Genomic DNA, 19,615 nt, shown 5'->3' on the forward strand with positions numbered 1-19,615 from the left:
TTAATTGCGCTTGAAACGAAAATACATGTCAGATTGTAATGTCGAAGCAGGAAATTGACAAAATTACAACTTAAACAATTATGAAAATATTAAAGCAGAATTGTTTGTCTGCTACTAATTGGTGCATTTAATGTTTTAATATTACTTTCAATTTTTATTTATAAATATATAAAATAAATTTATTTAAATAAATGCATATTATAGGGAAATATATTATCAGAAAACAAAGATTTTAATAACATTGGTTAGATACAAAATCTTTTAAAATTTCTTCGTTGAAATAATTTTAATTCAGCGAAGCTTGCAAAAGCTTGCAAAATAAGCCAAAGTTTTATAAATGAAATATATTTTTAAATGGAATATACATGTATATAGTATGAGCATTTATTTTCATGTATACAAAACCGATAAAGATTCAAATAAATATTTACAATAATGTCGTGTGTTACCTTATTATGGCCATTATTAGAGATGGACATTCGATTTCTTTTCAAAAATTTTTGTATTATAAAGATTCAAACTGTTTCCAATATATATTCAATACTTGCTTTAAACTGCTTCGAATATACAATATCCGAACTACTTTAAATTATTTCAAATATATGTATATCCAAAAGTATACAGAAATGTTTGAAAGTCGTTACATCTAAAAAGTAAATTAGTTAATTAATCTTGATTGATTGTGATATCATATTATAAGCTAATTGATCACCAAATAATAGGAAGAATCCTATTTTCGGTCAAAATAATCTCGATGCTTAATATTCATATGAAAATTTTTCAAATATATGTCTCAATTATAAAATTAATATATAAATTCACTGTATTTTTACTGTTGATATTTTAGTTCAAATTGGAGCAGAAACGTATTCGTTTCGGCTATTCTTTTTTATAATCACAACTATACTGAATATGTCGTTTAATAATTAAATTTTATTACTTTTGTGCTGACTCCTAATGCTCTTTCCTTACTATTAAATTGTTTGAATTTCGAAAGCCCTTTTATTGTGTTTATTATATAAGACTCTGAGACTGAATCATCTCCGGTGTTAATGCACACGTTAATACATTTATTGCTAATAAAAAGTACATAAATTTTTCATAAACTACGCTTAAATTTTGTTTATCAAATTGAAACGCAAATTGAGAGAGAGAGAGAGAGAGAGAGAGAGAGAGAGAGAGAGAGAGAACAATGATTTGATTTAGTTTTGCTAATAAGTACCTTAAAAATCTGTAAAAAACTTGTTGCGAAAAATATCACCTCAGCTAGAGGTCTGAAAAATCGAATCGATGCATAGTTTACAAAACTAAAAAATATATTTGCAAAAATTTGAATATTATTAAGCACCAAGATTTGCTTCAATCGAAAATAGGATTCTCTTTTATTATATTTTTTTTAGCACGAACGTAACGCAGTACAGATCAAGAAATTTTCATGCGCCCATTGCTCCTCTTTGGTGGTCTGGCAAAATATCAAGAATATCTATTGCCAAAAAAACCTTTCAAACTATCGTTCGGTATCGACGTTAAATTGTAGGTCCCGAATATCTGTACAACTTGCGTGCGCATCATGGACATACGTACGAGAAGTAAGCCTTGTCCCGACTTTGGGATATTGCGCCATTGAATGAATTTTTTTAAGAAAGGATTCTTATTTTGATCTAATTTCTACCTATAACGTAATCTTTGATTTTTAAAATATTTATTTAAGATTTTAAAGACTGAATTTGAATTTGAAATTTCGAAAAACATTTTTATATATTAGACTTCCATCTTTTCCAATGATATGGAAACAATTTAGAATTTTTATCAGATTCTACAGATTTTATCTTGAGCCCATCATTGGCCAACATGTCAACAAAATATGGCGTATCAACAACTGTACAGAGAATGCTCACACATAAATAATTGGCAATTACTGAACAATGTTCTAATCAATGATAAAATGCAAAAAAAGCTTAGAAACGAATACAACTGGATAAAGTGCGCTGCATGTACATTGTTGAAAAAATGACTCATATATATATATACAAGATAGTTTTATTTTTTTAATCTATTTGATAGATTACGATCTTCATTTGATGCTACAAATGCTTTGAAACATTCTTTGATTGTAGATAATTGATAAAATTCTTCTGATTAGTTAATCAAATGTTTCAAAGTATTTATAGAACTAAGTGTGTTGTATCCTTAGAAGTAAGATAAATTCTACCATTCGTCAACTATAAACAAAAACAAGATCGTCGATTTTTTACAATGCATATTAATCATTAGATCAATTATAGATGCATTTAGTAGACACTATTAGCGCTATTTGTGTCATTCTATCCTTGGTTTACGTCTAATAAACAACGAAAATAAAATAATAGAAGTAGCATTAATACCGTCTCTCCGTATCATATATTATCTACCAATTTCGGATCAATTTCTTACATAGAAAAAATATAAACATGTCACGGGTACATAAATATGTGCAATATCATCGCGATTGCTAGATAGAAGTTCCATTTACGTGGCAAGACGATGCTTGGTCTCGCCTGTGTTTGAATCTATAATAATCTTCTCCTTGGCAGTTTTTACTTTTGAAGAGGAGGTACCTAAAGTATAAGTGTTAATCGTTTCGGTGAGCGGTAGGAATCTACCATCGGCGCATTCCTTGAACAGTAATTCCTTCAATCGTTGACCCCTATCATTTTTGTTGTTCGCAGATATTTTCTCCGTTGTCAGCGTCAGCATTTCAACAATAAGATAGGATTCAGGCTTGTACAGTCTTGTGAAGTGCAGTTTAATATGTTCACCGACGTTTTCGTCTTTTCGCGGAATGTAATCGCAATGCGGACACGGCGGCGTCATGCGTTCAATACCATGGCGACGCTTGTGTGAATCCATGACATCCTTATCGATGGTGGAGAAGGGGCAGCTCTGGCAGCGAATCATCTCCACATCGGCGTCACCCGTTGACGAAATGATACCCTTTTTTTGCATTAACAATAAACTCTGCTTATCCTGATTAGAAGGTTGTAGCGCAGCATTGGACGCGTTATTAGCGGAAGAAAATGCGATCATATTAGCAGCAGCAGATGATCTCGACGACTTACGTGATGATGCCGATACAACGTCAGTGCTATCGCTATCGATTGAAATCCGATCATCCTCGAATTGTCTCCGAGATGCCTGTGCTTCTGCGTTTGCCTGATGCTTCCTCAAATGTTGTACGTAATTGGCATAATATTTGACCGAATAGTCGCACGTAGTGCAGCGATAGCGTTGTTTTGCCCCATGCAAAGTCAGATGAACTCTATATTGTTCACGCTTTTCAAAAGCAGATGGACATTTGTGACACTTATAACGTTTTTCTTTCAGACGACCATTCCGTAGGTAACCTGGATAAACAAAATTAGGATTGCCGCGCATAAACACACCAAATTGTGGATCCGGAGGTGACTGCAGTGGAGATCCGGGAGAGGATGTTGAAGCGGAATCTATGGTAGATGACAGCTCCGCAGTTGCTTGACTGGTTTCATTATGTCGTCGATGTACTACCTGATGTTTTAATAAATTTTGTTCCGTTTTTGATGAATAATCACAGTCATTACATTTGTATCGATTGTTTGAACCATGAAGCGTCATGTGGTACTCCAAAGCATCCAATTTGAAGTAACGAGCCGGACACTTAGCACACGTAAACACTTGACCGGTCCTTTGAACGGTCTCCGTCGTGCCATTGACACTGTTATAACTGTTTGAATTTTCATTGATTTCAACAACAATCCACGCGACGTTCAGCGCACTGTCATTGTTTTCTCGACTCTCCACTTCAACACACGCTGTCGTGGGCGGTGGATAACGCTGCGAGTGGCCATACAAGGTCAATAGATATTTGGTACGTTCTTGATATTCTGATGAGTGCGCCTTTTGGTGAGCTAACAGGTGCGCCGGTTGTCGCGCTGCATACGAGCACCATTGGCATGAATATGCTAATAATGTGGTATGGTAACGCAGATGGATACGCAACTCCTTTTCGCATAGAAATCGTGCTGGACATTTGCCGCAGCAGTGCACTAGACGAGAATCCTGTAAATCAGGCTCGGTGCCTAGCATGGGAGTGTGCGTCAAGCCAAGTAGAGTGATCAGATCACTCACTTGTTGAGAATCAGGTCGCGTCTGATCGAAAAGACAGTGCACAGTACCGAGAGATCCTGTATGCATTTCTGTATGTGCGATCATGACTTCCCGACGCGTGCAAGTAAAGCTACAATCGGTGCAGGCAATCAAGGGACCCTGAGTTGGCATGTCTACGTGCATTGTCTCATGGTCGCGCACTTCCGCACGTCGCGATGAAATATACGGACAATGACGGCACTTGAGCATCTTCGTTAGTGTGCCATCTGGTCGTGATACCCAAACCAGTGGAGCATCCGGAAGAGCACGAGTGTCCAAAAGAAGCGACGGCAGTGAATGCGGCTGAGATCCTGTGATTTTTGGAGATGTCGTTACATTGTTACGTGATGTTATCTGAATCACTTGTTCGATAGACGATTCGTCTTTTGTTCGAGAAGTACCTGTAACAAATGCTTAAATTACGGCACATGTTTAATGCATAATGTAATGCTCCGGCACACAGAACGCTGCAACACTTGCTGCGTGGCGGAAGTTGGCATCAATAGTCAATCAATTTATTGCTTTTTCATGAGAATGATTAGTTACCAATTTCCGCCGTGCGGCATTGTCGCGTCCTGCGTATCGGAGCTATTAGAAAACAGTTGTGCTAATAAGTCCCGAAATACAATAGAAGTAATAATGCCTATTCTACAATCGCAAGTTGTAAGTCGTAAGAAATTGGCCAAGCACAGTTGAATATGAAAAAAAATAATCGACTATGATTGATTAATTTCTTATTTGTGACCCTATTATTATATAAAACAAACTTAAGGATACTGTCCCATGCATGATAGTCGAATTTCAGAAAACGGAATCTCACAATAAAAGTAATACGATCAATCAGATTGTTATGCATTACACGAATACGCTTAAGTAATACTGATTTGTCGTATTACTTTTCCGAAATTCCGACCGTCATGAAGCATCCTAAGTTCCCGCGTATGTACATTTAATCGTACCATAGACCAGTATTCATAGTCAATTCTTGCATTTGTGGCTGTCTATAATAGATGTCATAAGCCAACCGGAGGGTATCAATATCTCAAAACATTACTTAAGACAATCTTAAAATAAAAACCAACTATGAATACCAGCCATAAAGACAGAATGAGACAAAACTGTTTGTTATCTTTAGGGTTGTTTGTTTTAGCTGAACTTTTTGCACGGTTCATCTTTTCTCTTTTACTTTCCAATATGGAGAGAAAAGGAAAAAAGATGAATCGTGCAATAACTTTAACTGAAAAGAACAGATCTTATGTCTTATCTGCATGTGCAATGCACTTTAGATTAGTGACTACATTATGCGATTTGTTGACTACATTATTATTTGTGTATCAATTTAGATATCTATGGCTTGGCCGATATTTCATGCATTACACAAAGCTATTGATTGGCTGTAGAACAGAGGGAAATCCAAGAAAATTTTTCAAACTCTCTCTGTCCAACAGCCAATTAACAGGTTTGAAAAATTTATCGTATATACAATAAAAACGCACAAATGTAGTCCCTGAAGCTTACTATATTTATTGTGTTTCAGGACTATAATGAATATATACTGGAAATAATTAAATTTAGACCCAATTTCACTGTCTTATTACGCATCTATGGGAAAGTTACACCTGTCTCATTATATCGCATTCGATATATTGTGCAATTTATAAAACTTACTGCCTTCAGAAATTGATATTTGTGGCTGTTTACTCTTGGGACTGGATAATGGGAAATCCATATTCTGTTGATGCATAGCTGCCAACTCTTCTCCATGAAGTCTAGCGTGCTCCAACAGTTCTCTGTAACACAATGAATAGTGCAATTGCATTATATGTTGTATTATATCATTACCTATATATATATATATATGATAAATCACGAAAATGCGTTAATTATAATGCGTTAATTAATATTAACGCAATTAATATTAATGTGATTAATATTAACACTTTGATTGCTGTATTTTTTAAATCAATCTCTTGATTCTACATTATTATTTGTGTATCTAATTTTTATAAAATAAGTTGATATGTTCTAGAATTTAACATTTTAAAAATATTTGTGGATATTTGCCCCAAGTGTGTAAAAGATACACGTGATATGAAGATAATAAATATCATTCCTGCGCTGCGCATGTATAAATGCTAAAAGACACATTTATGGATTCGTATAGGTAATGCTTTAAAATACAATTTTATAAATAAATTTTTTACATCAAAATAAATATTTTACAATAATGTTTTTTTTTAAATCTGGCAAAATTAATAAATCTCTTTAGAATTTACAATATATATCATGTAAAATTAATGCAAAATGTTTTCTACATAAATGATAGTAAGTGTATATTTAGATTGATACAAATGGGATTCACATAAATTATTACATGTACATAGCAATCAAAGTAAAAAAAATAATTAATAATGGGATTAAATCATAAATTGAAAAAACGGAGCATTCATGTTAACAAAGCGAGTTACCAGCGACACATACGCCTTTGTACTAACGTAGTATGGACAAAGATAGCATTTAAATATAGCATCTAAGTTCGGCCGATGGTGCTTCTTGTGAATGGACAGAGTGACAGCATCCGATGCCGAAAACGGACATTCCTCACAACTAAATGAATTCTGCGAAAGACAAAGTAGCACATTATATTAAAATGCATTAGTTATTTGGATTTAAAGTTTAAAAACAAGAGATAGATTTCACATTGTTTTACGTAACCTTCTTATAATCATATATCTGGTGTAGTGGAATTTTTATCATACTTTTAATGCAAATTGCAAGCACTATGTTTCATAATTATTTTTACTAAAATATTTCTGTTATTTGTACAATTTTTCACATTTAATCTCTCTTGTTTACATAAAAAACGCATTACCTAAACTACAATTACAAATAGTTATATAACGGTATAGAACTTACTCTTTCTTCAACAGATTCCTGATTGGTAGATTCGTAATGAGATTTAACATGCAGCAATATATTATCTTTGTTGCTATCTCGATAATTACAACGTTTGCACCTCCACTGATTCTGAGTGCGTTTACTCTCATCTATTGCTGTAGATATAGAGACCGCACCACCACCACTAGAAGTCTGTACATGCATCGTGATAGGATTGTTTTTTAACAAAGATTGCCCGCGATTTCTAACCGCTGCTTTGAGTGGTGGTGGAGGTCGCCTATCTACAGTATGACTATTTTGATTAGTCTCGTTTGTTGATAAAATTGTGATGGGAGATTGTGGTGCTGAACTAGTCATCGGAACATACTCTTTATTGCCCACAATCAATAACTTTGATGACAATTCTTCAGAATTTGCTTCTTCTATGCTACGCTGCTCCATATGATCCTCATCCCACGATTGCTGTTCTACCTGGAGCAGAGATATTGCGATATGTAAACGAAATTTCATAATAGAATATATGTTAGAGATGTCGGATGTCGTGAAATACACTTGTCAAATAATATCATCAAAATTTTTTTATCGCGTTCATAATAGGCGAACGTTTCAGTCAATTTTCACAAAAATCTCGAAAATATCGATCGAACTTTCATAAAGAAAGATAGAATCAATATCTTCCATCTATCAATTACTAAGAATATGCTTACAACAAGTGTTAAGTCATAATCAGACTAAAGATCGAGATTAAAATTGAATTAGAATTTAACAAATCAAAACAAAGTTCAATAAATTTGAGATTGATCTTTCTTCTGATTGATCAAATTCAAATTCAATTTCAATCTCAATCTCTAGTCTGATCACGGCTTTACAATGCAATAGTGATCAAGCGTTCGAGCGCTGTAATCGAATTGTGGTGCCGAGATTTTTTTCATCGTACATCCTTTTCGCAAGACAATTATTGATATTGATCATTAAAATATTGCATCGATGTGAGAGATATAAAAACAATGAATTATTCTACGTAAAACTGAGATTCATTATTTCACCTGTGCGAGATATTTGTTATATTTGGAATAATTCCGTCGACCTGTCTCATCCGTCATGAGCACTCTGGCTCTCGTATGCACTGCGTCTTTAGCCGCTTTAAGCTTAATATGTTTTGTGATGTCCCATCGCCAGTTAGAACGATACGCGCACATTGAACACTCGAATGGCTTCCGGTTTAAATGACCGACTATATGTACGTGAAAGCGACTTGCGGTGGAAGCCCAAAATGGACAATGGGGACATTTGAATACTCGCCGCTTGCTCGGATGTGTCGGACCACCTTCAAACTGACAAAAATTTCTTTTTTATCGTAACAGTAGAACTGCCAGTAAAGAATTAGAAATGAACCAACCAGAAAGAGAGATGCTCGACATCCACTATGCAATATGTAAAGCACATTCTTAATAATAAATGAAAAGAAAACAACGAGGCTCACTCTAGTTTCTAACGCTCACCATTTCGTGATACCTAAAGTTTTTTTATGCATACTCCTACAAAATAGGGAGTTTTTGCAATACCATTTATCCAGATGACGTATCTAAGATCACGCGCTATCTTCTTCTTAACAACTTAATTAAGAAAGAGATAACGTGACTTTAACATTCACCATATCTGGATCCACGTTATTACAAAAATTCCCTATTATCTTGTATGTACTAACACTAAACCAATACCACCAACAGCAATACTTGTAAATCTTAAACTATTTTATAGAAACGCAAAATAAACCACATAGCCAAAATAGAAGAATATCCACATAGCAATGAGAATTTACTTTATATAGCATTCTCATAATGCCTTCTACGACAAACTTTTCAAATTTCAGCTTTATACAGACTTTTGATGATGTTCGCATCTAGAGTCGCGTTTGTGCAGTAGTTTTCTTATCGTATATTTAAATTATTGTTATCAAGCACCGTACCGGAGGTCCAGAAAAATTTGATCCTCTGAGATTGGCATCCCATTCCATTTGCGATGGAAAAGAGAATTCGTCACGGTATGAGATCATGCGGATGTCCGAGCGATTCGTTACTTTCTCTAAACTACTATCGATGGACGGCGTCGTGTCGTCACGCGAATGACAGCATTGCATATGCATTTGGAGATCGGTTGTACTCTTGCACCGTCTTCTACACTTAGGGCAACGTGTCGTGCCCACGGACACGCTGAGGGCAGTGTGATGCGTCTGTTTGTGGCAAGTTAGCTCTTCCATGCTACTAGCTTTAAACGTACACCAGCATTTCAAGTCGTTCTCATTACTTACAGCTACCTCTGGCACACTGTTATTAATCGACGTCGCTGTCGTTGTTAGTTTTTCCTTTAATTTATCGAAGAAGGAGGCATTCTTTCTCTCAAATACACCAGTCACAGTATTGAGATTCCTCTTCGAATTCGCGGCCTGAAAGCAGATGACAGCGAGCACCGATATAATACGTGTTTCGTGCAATTTTTTAAGGGCAAGAAAATTAATAATTTCAACCAACCCCCTTGTTTCCGTACATCTTGGCGAGTTCCGTCTCTTTCGCAATTTGCGCCAATTCAGGTCTCACTCTAACGCGTGGAACTTTCAGCAGGGTTGTAGATGGTCCGCTGTTGTTGAAAGTGTTATTGGACTTGGTAGTCGCTAGGCTTAGTGGAATTAACATCGGCAGTGGCTTTCTTGGCTTTGATGAGATAACTGGCGCGTGACATTCTGCTAAATGGCGTTGCATCTCGGAATCCCAAGCTGTTATAAATTGGCAGCCCTTTTCTTCACATTTTAATGCAATGCATTCTGCATTAGCCAGGGCACTTTTCTTATCGTCTATTGAAATTAATGAATGATCTGATACGAACGAGTCAGAAGAAGCGGCTGATGTGGTTGTACTTCCACTTTTATGCAACGCTTCTCGAAAGTCACTGGCTCCAACCTAGCAGACATTAAATATGTTATACGACGTGATTAATCAACGTGTTTTTTTGACGTACGAAAGTTACGATTATATACTTGCTTGTAATACCTGATTATAACGTCTTGGACTATTTCGTGGCTTACGTTCGAAATCGTTATTATTTTTGTTGATCTGACCCACAGGTGGGTCATGATGATACGATTCATGCACCGTTAAGCTCTGACGGATATCAGCAGTAAAATTACATGCACGACATTTGAAAGCACCTCCACCTCCATGATTCCGCATGTGTCTATCTAGATTCCACTGAAAAACAGCGTTAAAGACACACATATAATCTATATAATCTCAAAAATGTAATCGCAAGCTTCTTTACAAAACCCTGGAAAGTTTTCTGACATGCTTAACGTATCGCTGGGAAAACCAAGTAGTATGAGGAACAAACCTTATACGCTGAACTAAAATCACAAGCATCGCACTTGATCATCGGCATAGAATGATATTTAACATGCTTAGCATAACGCGCTTTGATATGCGTCACGTAATCGCATTTTGCGCATCGAAAGAATTTTCTTTTCAAATGATGCACTCTTTGGTGATTTTCAAGATCTTTCACGTTCAATGCAACATACGAGCACGCAGGGCAACGATTTTCAACTGGACTGTGCTCATTTTTGCCCTAAAATTACAATAAAACATATTCCTGCGACCTATGAGTATGTATCTTGAATATCATTGTTTTATTTAGCACACCGTTGCTCAACTATACGAAATTACGGTAATTGCGCAAAATATAGCACCCTGCATCCCTAATGATTCGTAGTTATCGGACGACCTTCCGTTTTTAAAACGGAATTTTCTTTCGATTTCGATATAATTTTCCGTTTTAAAAACGGCCATGTTGAAAAGAGAGAGAGAGAGAGAGAGAGAGAGAGAGAGAAACAAAGAAGAAAAAGAAGAAAAAAAGTAAAAATAAATCAAGAATATAAAATAAATCAAAAAAACAAAGAGCATAAAACACTTAGCAAAAACATCAAGGCATGTATGTAAAAGTCGTTGCTCACCTTATATTTATGGTCCTTTCGCAGGTGCTCGAAGTAGGCCTTGATACTGGACAGCATTTTCGGTGGTTTGCAGGTCTTGCACTCGTAAGACGCTCGCTCGTTCGTATCGATGTTGATCGTCTCCTCGGAATTCACCGCGACGGCGATGTCGACGTCGACGTCGACGTCAATGTCAATGTTGCCGTCCAACGATGTTGTCGCCTCCTCGTCGACGGCGGTCATCGTCAGCTCGCTGTCGTTGTCATCCTCGTCCATCTCGCTCGTCTTGCTCACAGCAGTATCAGCAGTCATAGCGCCGGACGCGAACGTGTCTTCGCCCTTCTTCGCATCGTTTTTCTTCACATCGTGTTCCACCTCGTGACTCGCTACGGTCCCTTTAAGGTTACCTTCCGGTTTCGGCGTCGCGGACGTCGCGGCGTCGACGATGGCGACGGGCTCCGTTGTTCTCGCTCGCCTCTGGTGCTGCTGCCGCGGTCGTAATACACGCAACCGGGGCAGCTTTCCCGACATCTTGGACGAGAGCCGCGCGCTTCCGCGCAAACTTCTTCGCTCGCCCTTGCCTGCCGCAGGAAACATGGCGCGCGCGCCGCTCTCGCTTTTTCCTCTTTTCTCCGCGCAGGAATAATTATATTCACCACGTTTTCTACAGTTCTTTACCATCCAGCACTAGGCCCCATCATCATCGTCGGACTTTGATCTCGCCTGGCAATAATAATTAATGATTACACTTGTGGCACAATTGCTACGACTACCGCTACTACTTGCTGCTGCTGTAGTCACTGAAGGCTGCAGACAGCAGTACAGCACACAGCAGGCGCATTCACGCGTCGCACGGCACGACGGGGGCGACGACGCTTTTCGTTGCGAACGCCTCGAACGTTCTCCTCCGACCGCTCTCGACTCTTGCGAGTCAAGAGTGATTAAAAACCTTTATCGGCGCGATATCGCGTTCGACCAGTGGCGCGCCGACTGTATTTTCCGTTGTATTATTATTGAGTTGTTATAACAACGATGCAACTTTGATTTGCAATCATCGACGACGTCGTTCTCTTTAGCCGTCGTGAGCGCGTCGTGGCCCGAATAAATTCCGGTTCACGTTACGGAAATATGAGCAACCGGATGTACGAGCGATGCATGCCACTGCGTGTCTATGTCTGTTTTTTCTCACAATGGAAACGACGCAGACACGCGGCAGCAACCGCAGCAGTGGTGGTGGTGGTGGTGATACCTGTCCGCCATATTTTCTTTTTCTTTTTTCCTGACAATCGTAGAATTTTGGAAGATCCGGCGAAAAAATAAAATCCGCGTGATAAGTATTCTCCGGAGGCCACGACGCGTTTCCTCTCGCGTTCGATCTCTCCTCTTTTTTTTCCCTTCTCCTGCTCCTCCTCCTTCTCTTTACCTCCTCCTTTGCCGCCACCACTCTAATCGCGACGTCGCGAGGTTGGATGGTTGGATCTATCGGACAAACGCGCCTGCAAAGCAGTAGCGTATTGTGATCGTTAATACTCCATGAAGACGTGTCGTCCGGATCGTCACCAGCCCTTGTTCTGTAATTCGTTATGCAGTCGTTGCGTGTGTTCGTAACGACAGTTGCGCAATTTTTTTTTACTATATAAAATATCTGCGCAACTGCCGTTGATTTTGAGCACATAACGATTGCATAACGAATTATAGTCAATGCAGGGGAAGGTTGCGCGCGGCCATCACGCAACAAACTGCGATCGGCTTGCAATTAATGTAGAACCGGCTTTATGTGCCAGAATCCCTCCTGTCGAGCGCGATTTCTATGATTTTCCAGATTGGGAGATCGCGAGAAAACGCAGCTGCTCGAAAGAATCCAAAGTCAACTCTACATGGAGATAATTTTTTCTTAGAATTTACCCTGAAAATATGACAGTTGTGGGACAATATTTCGAAGAGTTTTAATATAAATCTCTCTCATTCGTTAATAAAACTATAATAAAGTATAAAATAAGTTTGATCAATTTTACTGAAATGGTAAAAATCTTTAAAATATTGTATTACCACAATTACCATATTTTCAGGGTAAATTTTAAAAGAAAATTCTCTCCGTGTAGGGACGCAATTATGTAACTTTTTCCCTGACGCGGATGAAGAAAAGTGAACGTTTTTATGTGTATATATGTACATGTACGCACATGCATATAACAGTTTTCACTTTTCACATTTCCGTTCTAGAGAAAAATTTTCATGATCGATCACCTGTTTTCTATAGCTCAAAAAGTATATTATACACTTTAATTTTGGAACTTAAAGCGAGATAGGTACATATTTGGCTAAGTTTAATACAGAAGCAATTGCAGCTCTGCAACTGTTGTAAAATTCTTTAATATAATTGGTTCATACATTTGGATCCATAAGGAATCAAAAGTAAGAATTAATCGTATTGAACACAGTCGTTTACTTGCGGCGAAAGCGAGAGAAAGTTTAGTGCAGGAATAAAAAAAAAGCGATCTATATATACAATTTTTAAAAAATTCACATTTCCGCGTTAGGAAAAAAGGTACATGATTGATTTCTTTCTTTGTTCTTGCACCTTCCTGCTAGGACGTAGGAAGGTGCAAGAATAAAGAGGGGAAAAAAGAGGGAGGGAGAACCAACCGCGCAACCTAACGTCGATACGGCGTCTCGTCGGCTCCTCTTCCGCTCCAAATGTCGCCGCACGAATGTCAACGTAAATATGGCCGCATTTCCAATAGCGATGATCGACGTTCGATGGCCATGTCCTGATCGACTCGATCGACGTGTCTATGTAGACGCGCGAGCCTGTAGACGTTCTTTTTAAGACTTCCACCGCTCCGTCAACGCTTAAAAGGAAGTACACCGTAGAACGTTTGCGGGGAAGAAGGGGAGTCGTGGCAAAGCGCAGGCGATACAACTGGAGTCGAGTCGATGATGGCCACGACGACCACGACCGACGATGTAATATGTATCGCGACAATCGGTCGAAAAGATCGAATCACTATTAGCTTTATACGATCACGCGTAGATCGAGTTTAGTCAAGTTTAGTCAAGTGGCTTCCACGGTCGCGAGGAATGGTATCAGCGTGCCGCGCGGCGCCATGATTAACCCCGGCGCTGCTGGCCAACAACTCTTGCTCGCAATACTCTGGTCGCGTATACAGTCGTACAGTTGGAGGAAACGCCTTTATCCGCGATCTAGCATTTGAGTGAATTGAATTCAAATGATGGACATCCGAGAAACTTTTTAATGCCTCCTTCGAGGATGTCCGGAGCTTTCTAACAAAGTTGTAACTTACACACTGAGAAAAAAATTGTTTATTTGACTAAATTAATTTAGTTAAATAAATAATTTTTTTCTCAGGAAGATACATGTTTTCTAAAGGTTTTTGGGATTGTTGAATTTGATTCTGGTTTCAGAATTCTAAAATTTAAATTTCAAAAAATAATCTGATTATCATGAAATTATCGGTTTTAGGAGATTTTTGACATATTTCTAAGTTTGAATGTGCAAGTCTGAAAATATCAAATTTCAAAAGGATAGCAATCTCTAGAATAGTATAATGTTACAGAGTTTACATAATCATTTGAAAATCAATTGGAAATCACTAAATCAGTATAATCTCTAGTCAATTTTTGTCACATGCATATATGCTATAGTAGAATTTTCATTTACATATTTAACATAAAATCACATAAACATATAACAATAAAATATTAACATATAATAATACAATATTATTGAAGCTCTGCACTTTCTGCTTTGCATCATTATCTACTTATTTATGCTATTTAAGATTAAATAGTATTTATTCTTATAAATATTTTAGAAAATTTCAATGGCATCAGTCAATGACTATCATGACAGTTATTCAAATGCTTTTCAAGAATTCCAAGTGTTTCTAATTATTACTGTTTATCTTTTTCAAATTATTAAAATAATGCTTGTTCCATTGTTTCTATTAATGCAGATTTTAACTTTAATCTTAATGTAACTTACTTATCTTCTTCTAAGAATTAGAAAATAAGAATAAAATATAAATTAAACTCAGATTAAAGTTAATTTGACAGAAATAATCATTAAATTTGAACATTAGAAAAAAATAAAGAGTAAATTGAATTGAGATTGAAAGTTAATCTTATATTGATGGAATTGGACTTAATGGGTTTAACTTATTCTTTATCATTTTCTAATTCTTAAAACTAGAAAAGATAAGAAAGAAATTAAACAAGATAAAACTAATCTACATTGAAATTGAAGAGCATCAAACATATATGGTCCAGCTTTACAAATGTAAGATTAACTTCAATCTCCGTTTAACTTACTATTTATCTTTTTCTATTTCTAAGAATCAGAAAAAAATAGATAATAAGTTAAATCAGAATTAACCTTGTTTTTTGCATTAAGCCTGTTCTACAGTCATGCCTTATGCATGTTCTACAATATAAATGTTCGCAAGTCGTAAGCCATAAGAAATTAGCCAATTACAGTTGAATATGAAAAGAATAATCGACTATGATTGGTTAATTACCTACAGCTTACAAATTGCGACTCTATTGTGTAACAAGCCTTAGCCGAACTCCGACAGATGCGCGCGCGCGTGCAAAAGTGCACGATCGACTCTCGAAGGAATCATCATCAGCGATTAGCACGATCAATTCGCTCGGCTGATGATTCCGTCGATTACCTTCGTTCCACGAATCTATTCTTCACCATTCTTTTCCAAGTACAATCGAAAAAAAAGCTCAAAAGAAAAGAAACCGAAAACGAAGGAGTCAATCGGAAGCGGCCATATTGAGAGACCAAGATTCCTCAAAGTCGAAGATCTTTGCCATTTTCCGCATCTTTTTACTCCCAAGTGTATTTATTTCCGATAGTCTACGGAAGACAGTTCGCGGGTATATTAATAGCGCGTAAAGTAGTCGTCCCGAGACGATTAATTGGAAACAAACCTTCGTGCCACCTGCTCCGAGGCAGTATAACGTCTCTCGTAGTGGGTCTCGATATTATTGTACACGCGATCACTTTATCGGCAACGACGATAATTAGTGTCGCGTCATCAGCGATGGTGCAGACCGTTGAGTAATCGAGCAGCCAACCAAAAGAACCCCCTCGAAGATCCACTAATCGTCCAGACCATAATTCGATCGTCCATTCATCAGTTAGTCTGATGATTGTGTCGATTCTGCCTCAAAATTATCGACGGCGATACGAAAAAAGATCGTCGTCGCGACGTCAGTAGCCGCTCTCTTTCTTAGTTCCTTTTTCCCCACCTTTCAATTATCTCTATCCCTCTCCATCTTTATCTATCTCTCTTTCCTCTCCCTCACTCCGCTCCAACTTGTTTAATTCTTGTCGAGCTCTTTTCCGTTCTCTCCGGTTTGCCGGCTTCGATCACGAATATCGCTCTTTCGTCACCGGAGTCAGCACTGGCCGTCGGAGCGGATGGCGGATCGTGGAAAGACTACGAGAAGGCGAACAGGCGCAGCCCCTTCCCTCCCCCACCTTCGCCGCGCCCTTGTTGCTTGTGGTCGGCGTCGGCCGATCAGCAGAAGCAATGGTGATGGTGATGTCGCAGCCCGGGCGCCCTCTGCAATTCTCTGCAATTCCGATTTCGTCCCGAAGCCGGAAGAAGCGCGTCATATTCCTCTCGACGGTTCCTTCTTCCTGATGTTTCGTTCGTTCGTTTCAGGGTGCCATTTTATTTGTGCGTTTTCATCGTGTACGATAAATGCGTGCAGAAACAGAGAGGTCCTTGGATCTCTATAGCCAATCAACAACCTTGAAAAATTTCATTTCATGCGTCATACGATAAAAACGTACGAATAAAATAGCAGCCTCAAGCTGTTTTCCTTTTAAAAGACACAGTCGATACCAGGAATGTCAGAAGGCTACTTTCCACTATTTGGATTATTCAAGAAGCAAATTTGCGATAAAAAATGGCTTCTCTGTCAATTACGAATTGGACTACCGTTGCTCAATTGTTTTTTTTTTTTTATTAAATAAGCAAATTGCGAAAAGTAGCCCAATCTTACAATCGTGGTCAATACAAACGTCGTTCCATCCTTCTTGACATTCAATGAATAACAAAGATAGAACATTTGTATTGTCTGTGTTTCTTAAAAGCAAAGCAACCTTAATTGATTCATAGAAAGTCCCGCACTGTCTAGGCAGTGTCGAGGAAGAAACAACTCTCGTCATTCGGATGTTCGATGACATTTAATTACACAGAATATAACAGAGAGATCCTATAATGGATCCTATAATGGATTTGAGAAAAGTACGAACGTTGAAAGTATCGAGTCCTAGGTATTCATTTTTTCTCTAGTAGGGTGAAAACGTGAAAATAAAATTTTTAATGTATATGTTGTGTGTTTATTTATATACATAAAAAAATGTTTACTTTTCACGTTTCCGCGTTAAGGGAAAAAAATTACATGATTGATTCTGAGAACATGAATTATAGAACTATTCAGTTTTTCCTAAAAAAACATAATAGAAACCTAGGAAACAATTAAATACTCTCAATAGAATCCATTTTGAACAATTCCATATGTATCCTACTCCCTATTTATTTCTCAGAAATCCATTTTAATCCTTTCTATTCTCGTCGCGGAAACGTCTTTATCGTACATCATATTTTCATCCCGAGAATCCTCTCTTCCGTCTCACAGCGGTAACACCTTAGAATCTATCATTCTTAGTCACGTCTCTTATTGTTTGCTATTATTACCGCTAATTGTCTCTTCCTTCCTCGCGAACTCGCTGCACTAAACACTCGAACAGGAACGTCTCCCTCGCCGCTGCCTCTCAGGGTCGCCTACTTTTCGGTCCTGACGGAACCACGTCGGTTCGTCTCGGCGATTCTCGGTCTGCAGATCTCGACAGCCGAGAGCAAATCCTCGGAGAATATATCGACATACCGACCATGTGTCTCGCCGATATATCGTTTCCTCCGGGGCGGAGCAAAGCGCGTCTCGTATACAGGGTGTCCCAGGCGTCCAGACGATGCTTTCTGTCAACGGAAGTGCCGACGGTAGTTTTTGCTCATTTATTATATATTTTTTTCAGCACTAACATCCTACGCGATTCAGAGGTTACAATAAGGAATTGGGGATGTGGCAGCTGATCGCATACATACCTACACCCTACCCACACACAAATGATACACACTCCTATTCTCGTCCCGGAAACTTAAGTACATATTATGGAATTATTCGGAATAAATTCCAATCGGAATTATTCAATTATTTTCTATATTTCAGAAGTAATTACAAGGGAAATAGTAATATAATAAAAATAAATTATAATAATATTATATATATATATATCATAATGTATTATTATAATAATAATAAATTAATATATAATATTATTATATTATTTCTATATTATTATTTAATTGAAATTATTTCCATTGGAATATTATATAATACTCTAATGAAAATAATTCTAATCAAAATTCATATCGAATGTTCCATATAATACGAATGATTTATTTAATGTTTCTTGACAAGAGGGACAAAATGCAAAATACACACATATGTTGACATTACAGCATAATTTAATAAAGCGTGAAATAATTATCGCGTGAAATAATTATATACAATAGAATATGTTTTGCGCGAGCAATGCAGGAGTACTCTTACCCTCTACAGAAGATGGAGGAGGGAGGGGGGGGGGGAGGAGAGATTTATCTTCGCTTTAAAAATTACGTAAATTACGACGAGAGTTCTCATTCCAAAATATCTTTTTTCTTTTTTCAACATCATGATTTACACGAGCATCCGTGACATCATCGGACGAATGTTGTGTCGGAAGAGGCGACCTTTTAGAGCGCGGCATCGCGCAATGGTCGCGATAACAACGTTTGATGTGTGCGTGTGTGCAATAGGGCGTTACGCAAACGCGTGCCTCTTACCTGCTGAGAGCTGAGAAAGACTCGCGTGCACGTGTTCAGTCTCGACGCCATTGAGAAAAACACGCTGGAGAAGGAATGTATAATATCCAGTGATGAAAAGAATAAAAAAGAACTTTATCAGAGTTCGATCGGGCCAATCCTGGGTAAATTTTCATTACTGTCACATCCCAGAACCACAAGTCATTATAATGTCATTATAATCAAAATGATTCCAAAACGATCATTAAAAGTCATTTTTTAATCATTTTCTATTCATTTAAAATTAAATATTTTCTATTCATTTTGACATTATCGTGACTTGTTCTGCTTGGGATGAGTCCGAGGATTGATCAAGACATTTGTTAATTAATTATTTGATCGTTGACATAATAAATATTAATAATATTCAATATTTAACTTTAGTAATTTATATATATGTCCAGATATATTGAAAACAAATTTTTTGAAATTTGTCGAATATGTTATAATTGACGAAAGCCAATATATACATATATATATATATATATATATATATATATATATATATATATACACATAGAATCTGAAACAATTAAGTTGACAGGAAACAAGCTAATGACAATTAATAACGTCAGCTTGTTTCCATTGCAGTTTCCTAGGAGAATAGAATATAATGATATTCTGCTGA

General features: G+C 37.3%; 1 protein-coding gene across 6 annotated transcripts; it reads right to left on the reverse strand.

The window, feature by feature from the left end:
• Positions 1-370: 370 nt before the first annotated feature.
• LOC105154248 (uncharacterized) lies at positions 371-17,949 on the reverse strand. Of its 6 annotated transcripts, none has more exons than XM_087402780.1 (11): positions 17,782-17,949; positions 11,063-11,764; positions 10,444-10,677; positions 10,107-10,304; positions 9,591-10,016; positions 9,029-9,505; positions 8,106-8,393; positions 7,078-7,530; positions 6,643-6,779; positions 5,830-5,951; positions 371-4,562 (listed from the first exon to the last, which is right to left on the reverse strand). In XM_087402780.1, the coding sequence occupies exons 2-11, from the start codon at positions 11,720-11,722 to the stop codon at positions 2,509-2,511; spliced, it is 5,049 nt and encodes a 1,682-aa protein (XP_087258906.1). In that variant the 5' UTR covers positions 11,723-11,764; positions 17,782-17,949; the 3' UTR covers positions 371-2,508. The 6 variants fall into 6 exon arrangements, with proteins under 6 accessions (XP_087258906.1, XP_087258905.1, XP_011067916.1 ...); XM_087402779.1 differs by lacking the exon at positions 17,782-17,949 and adding an exon at positions 16,001-16,552; XM_011069614.2 differs by lacking the exon at positions 17,782-17,949 and having other exon boundaries at positions 11,063-15,970.
• Between the last annotated feature and the right edge of the window lie 1,666 nt (positions 17,950-19,615).

Source organism: Acromyrmex echinatior, chromosome 2 (genome assembly GCF_024713525.1).
Source record: "Acromyrmex echinatior isolate Ae372 chromosome 2, ASM2471352v2, whole genome shotgun sequence".
In the NCBI taxonomy this organism is placed as follows: domain Eukaryota; kingdom Metazoa; phylum Arthropoda; class Insecta; order Hymenoptera; family Formicidae; genus Acromyrmex; species Acromyrmex echinatior.

Excerpts from the sequence above, each read along its gene's own strand:
- LOC105154248 (XM_087402780.1), bottom strand. The coding sequence starts at position 11,722 with ATGGTAAAGAACTGTAGAAAACGTGGTGAATATAATTATTCCTGCGCG. Across the intron at positions 9,506-9,590 it reads AGATGTACGGAAACAAGGGG|GCCGCGAATTCGAAGAGGAA; the intron begins GTTGGTTGAAAT and ends ATCTGCTTTCAG. Across the intron at positions 8,394-9,028 it reads CAAATTTTTCTGGACCTCCG|TTTGAAGGTGGTCCGACACA; the intron begins GTACGGTGCTTG and ends AATTTTTGTCAG.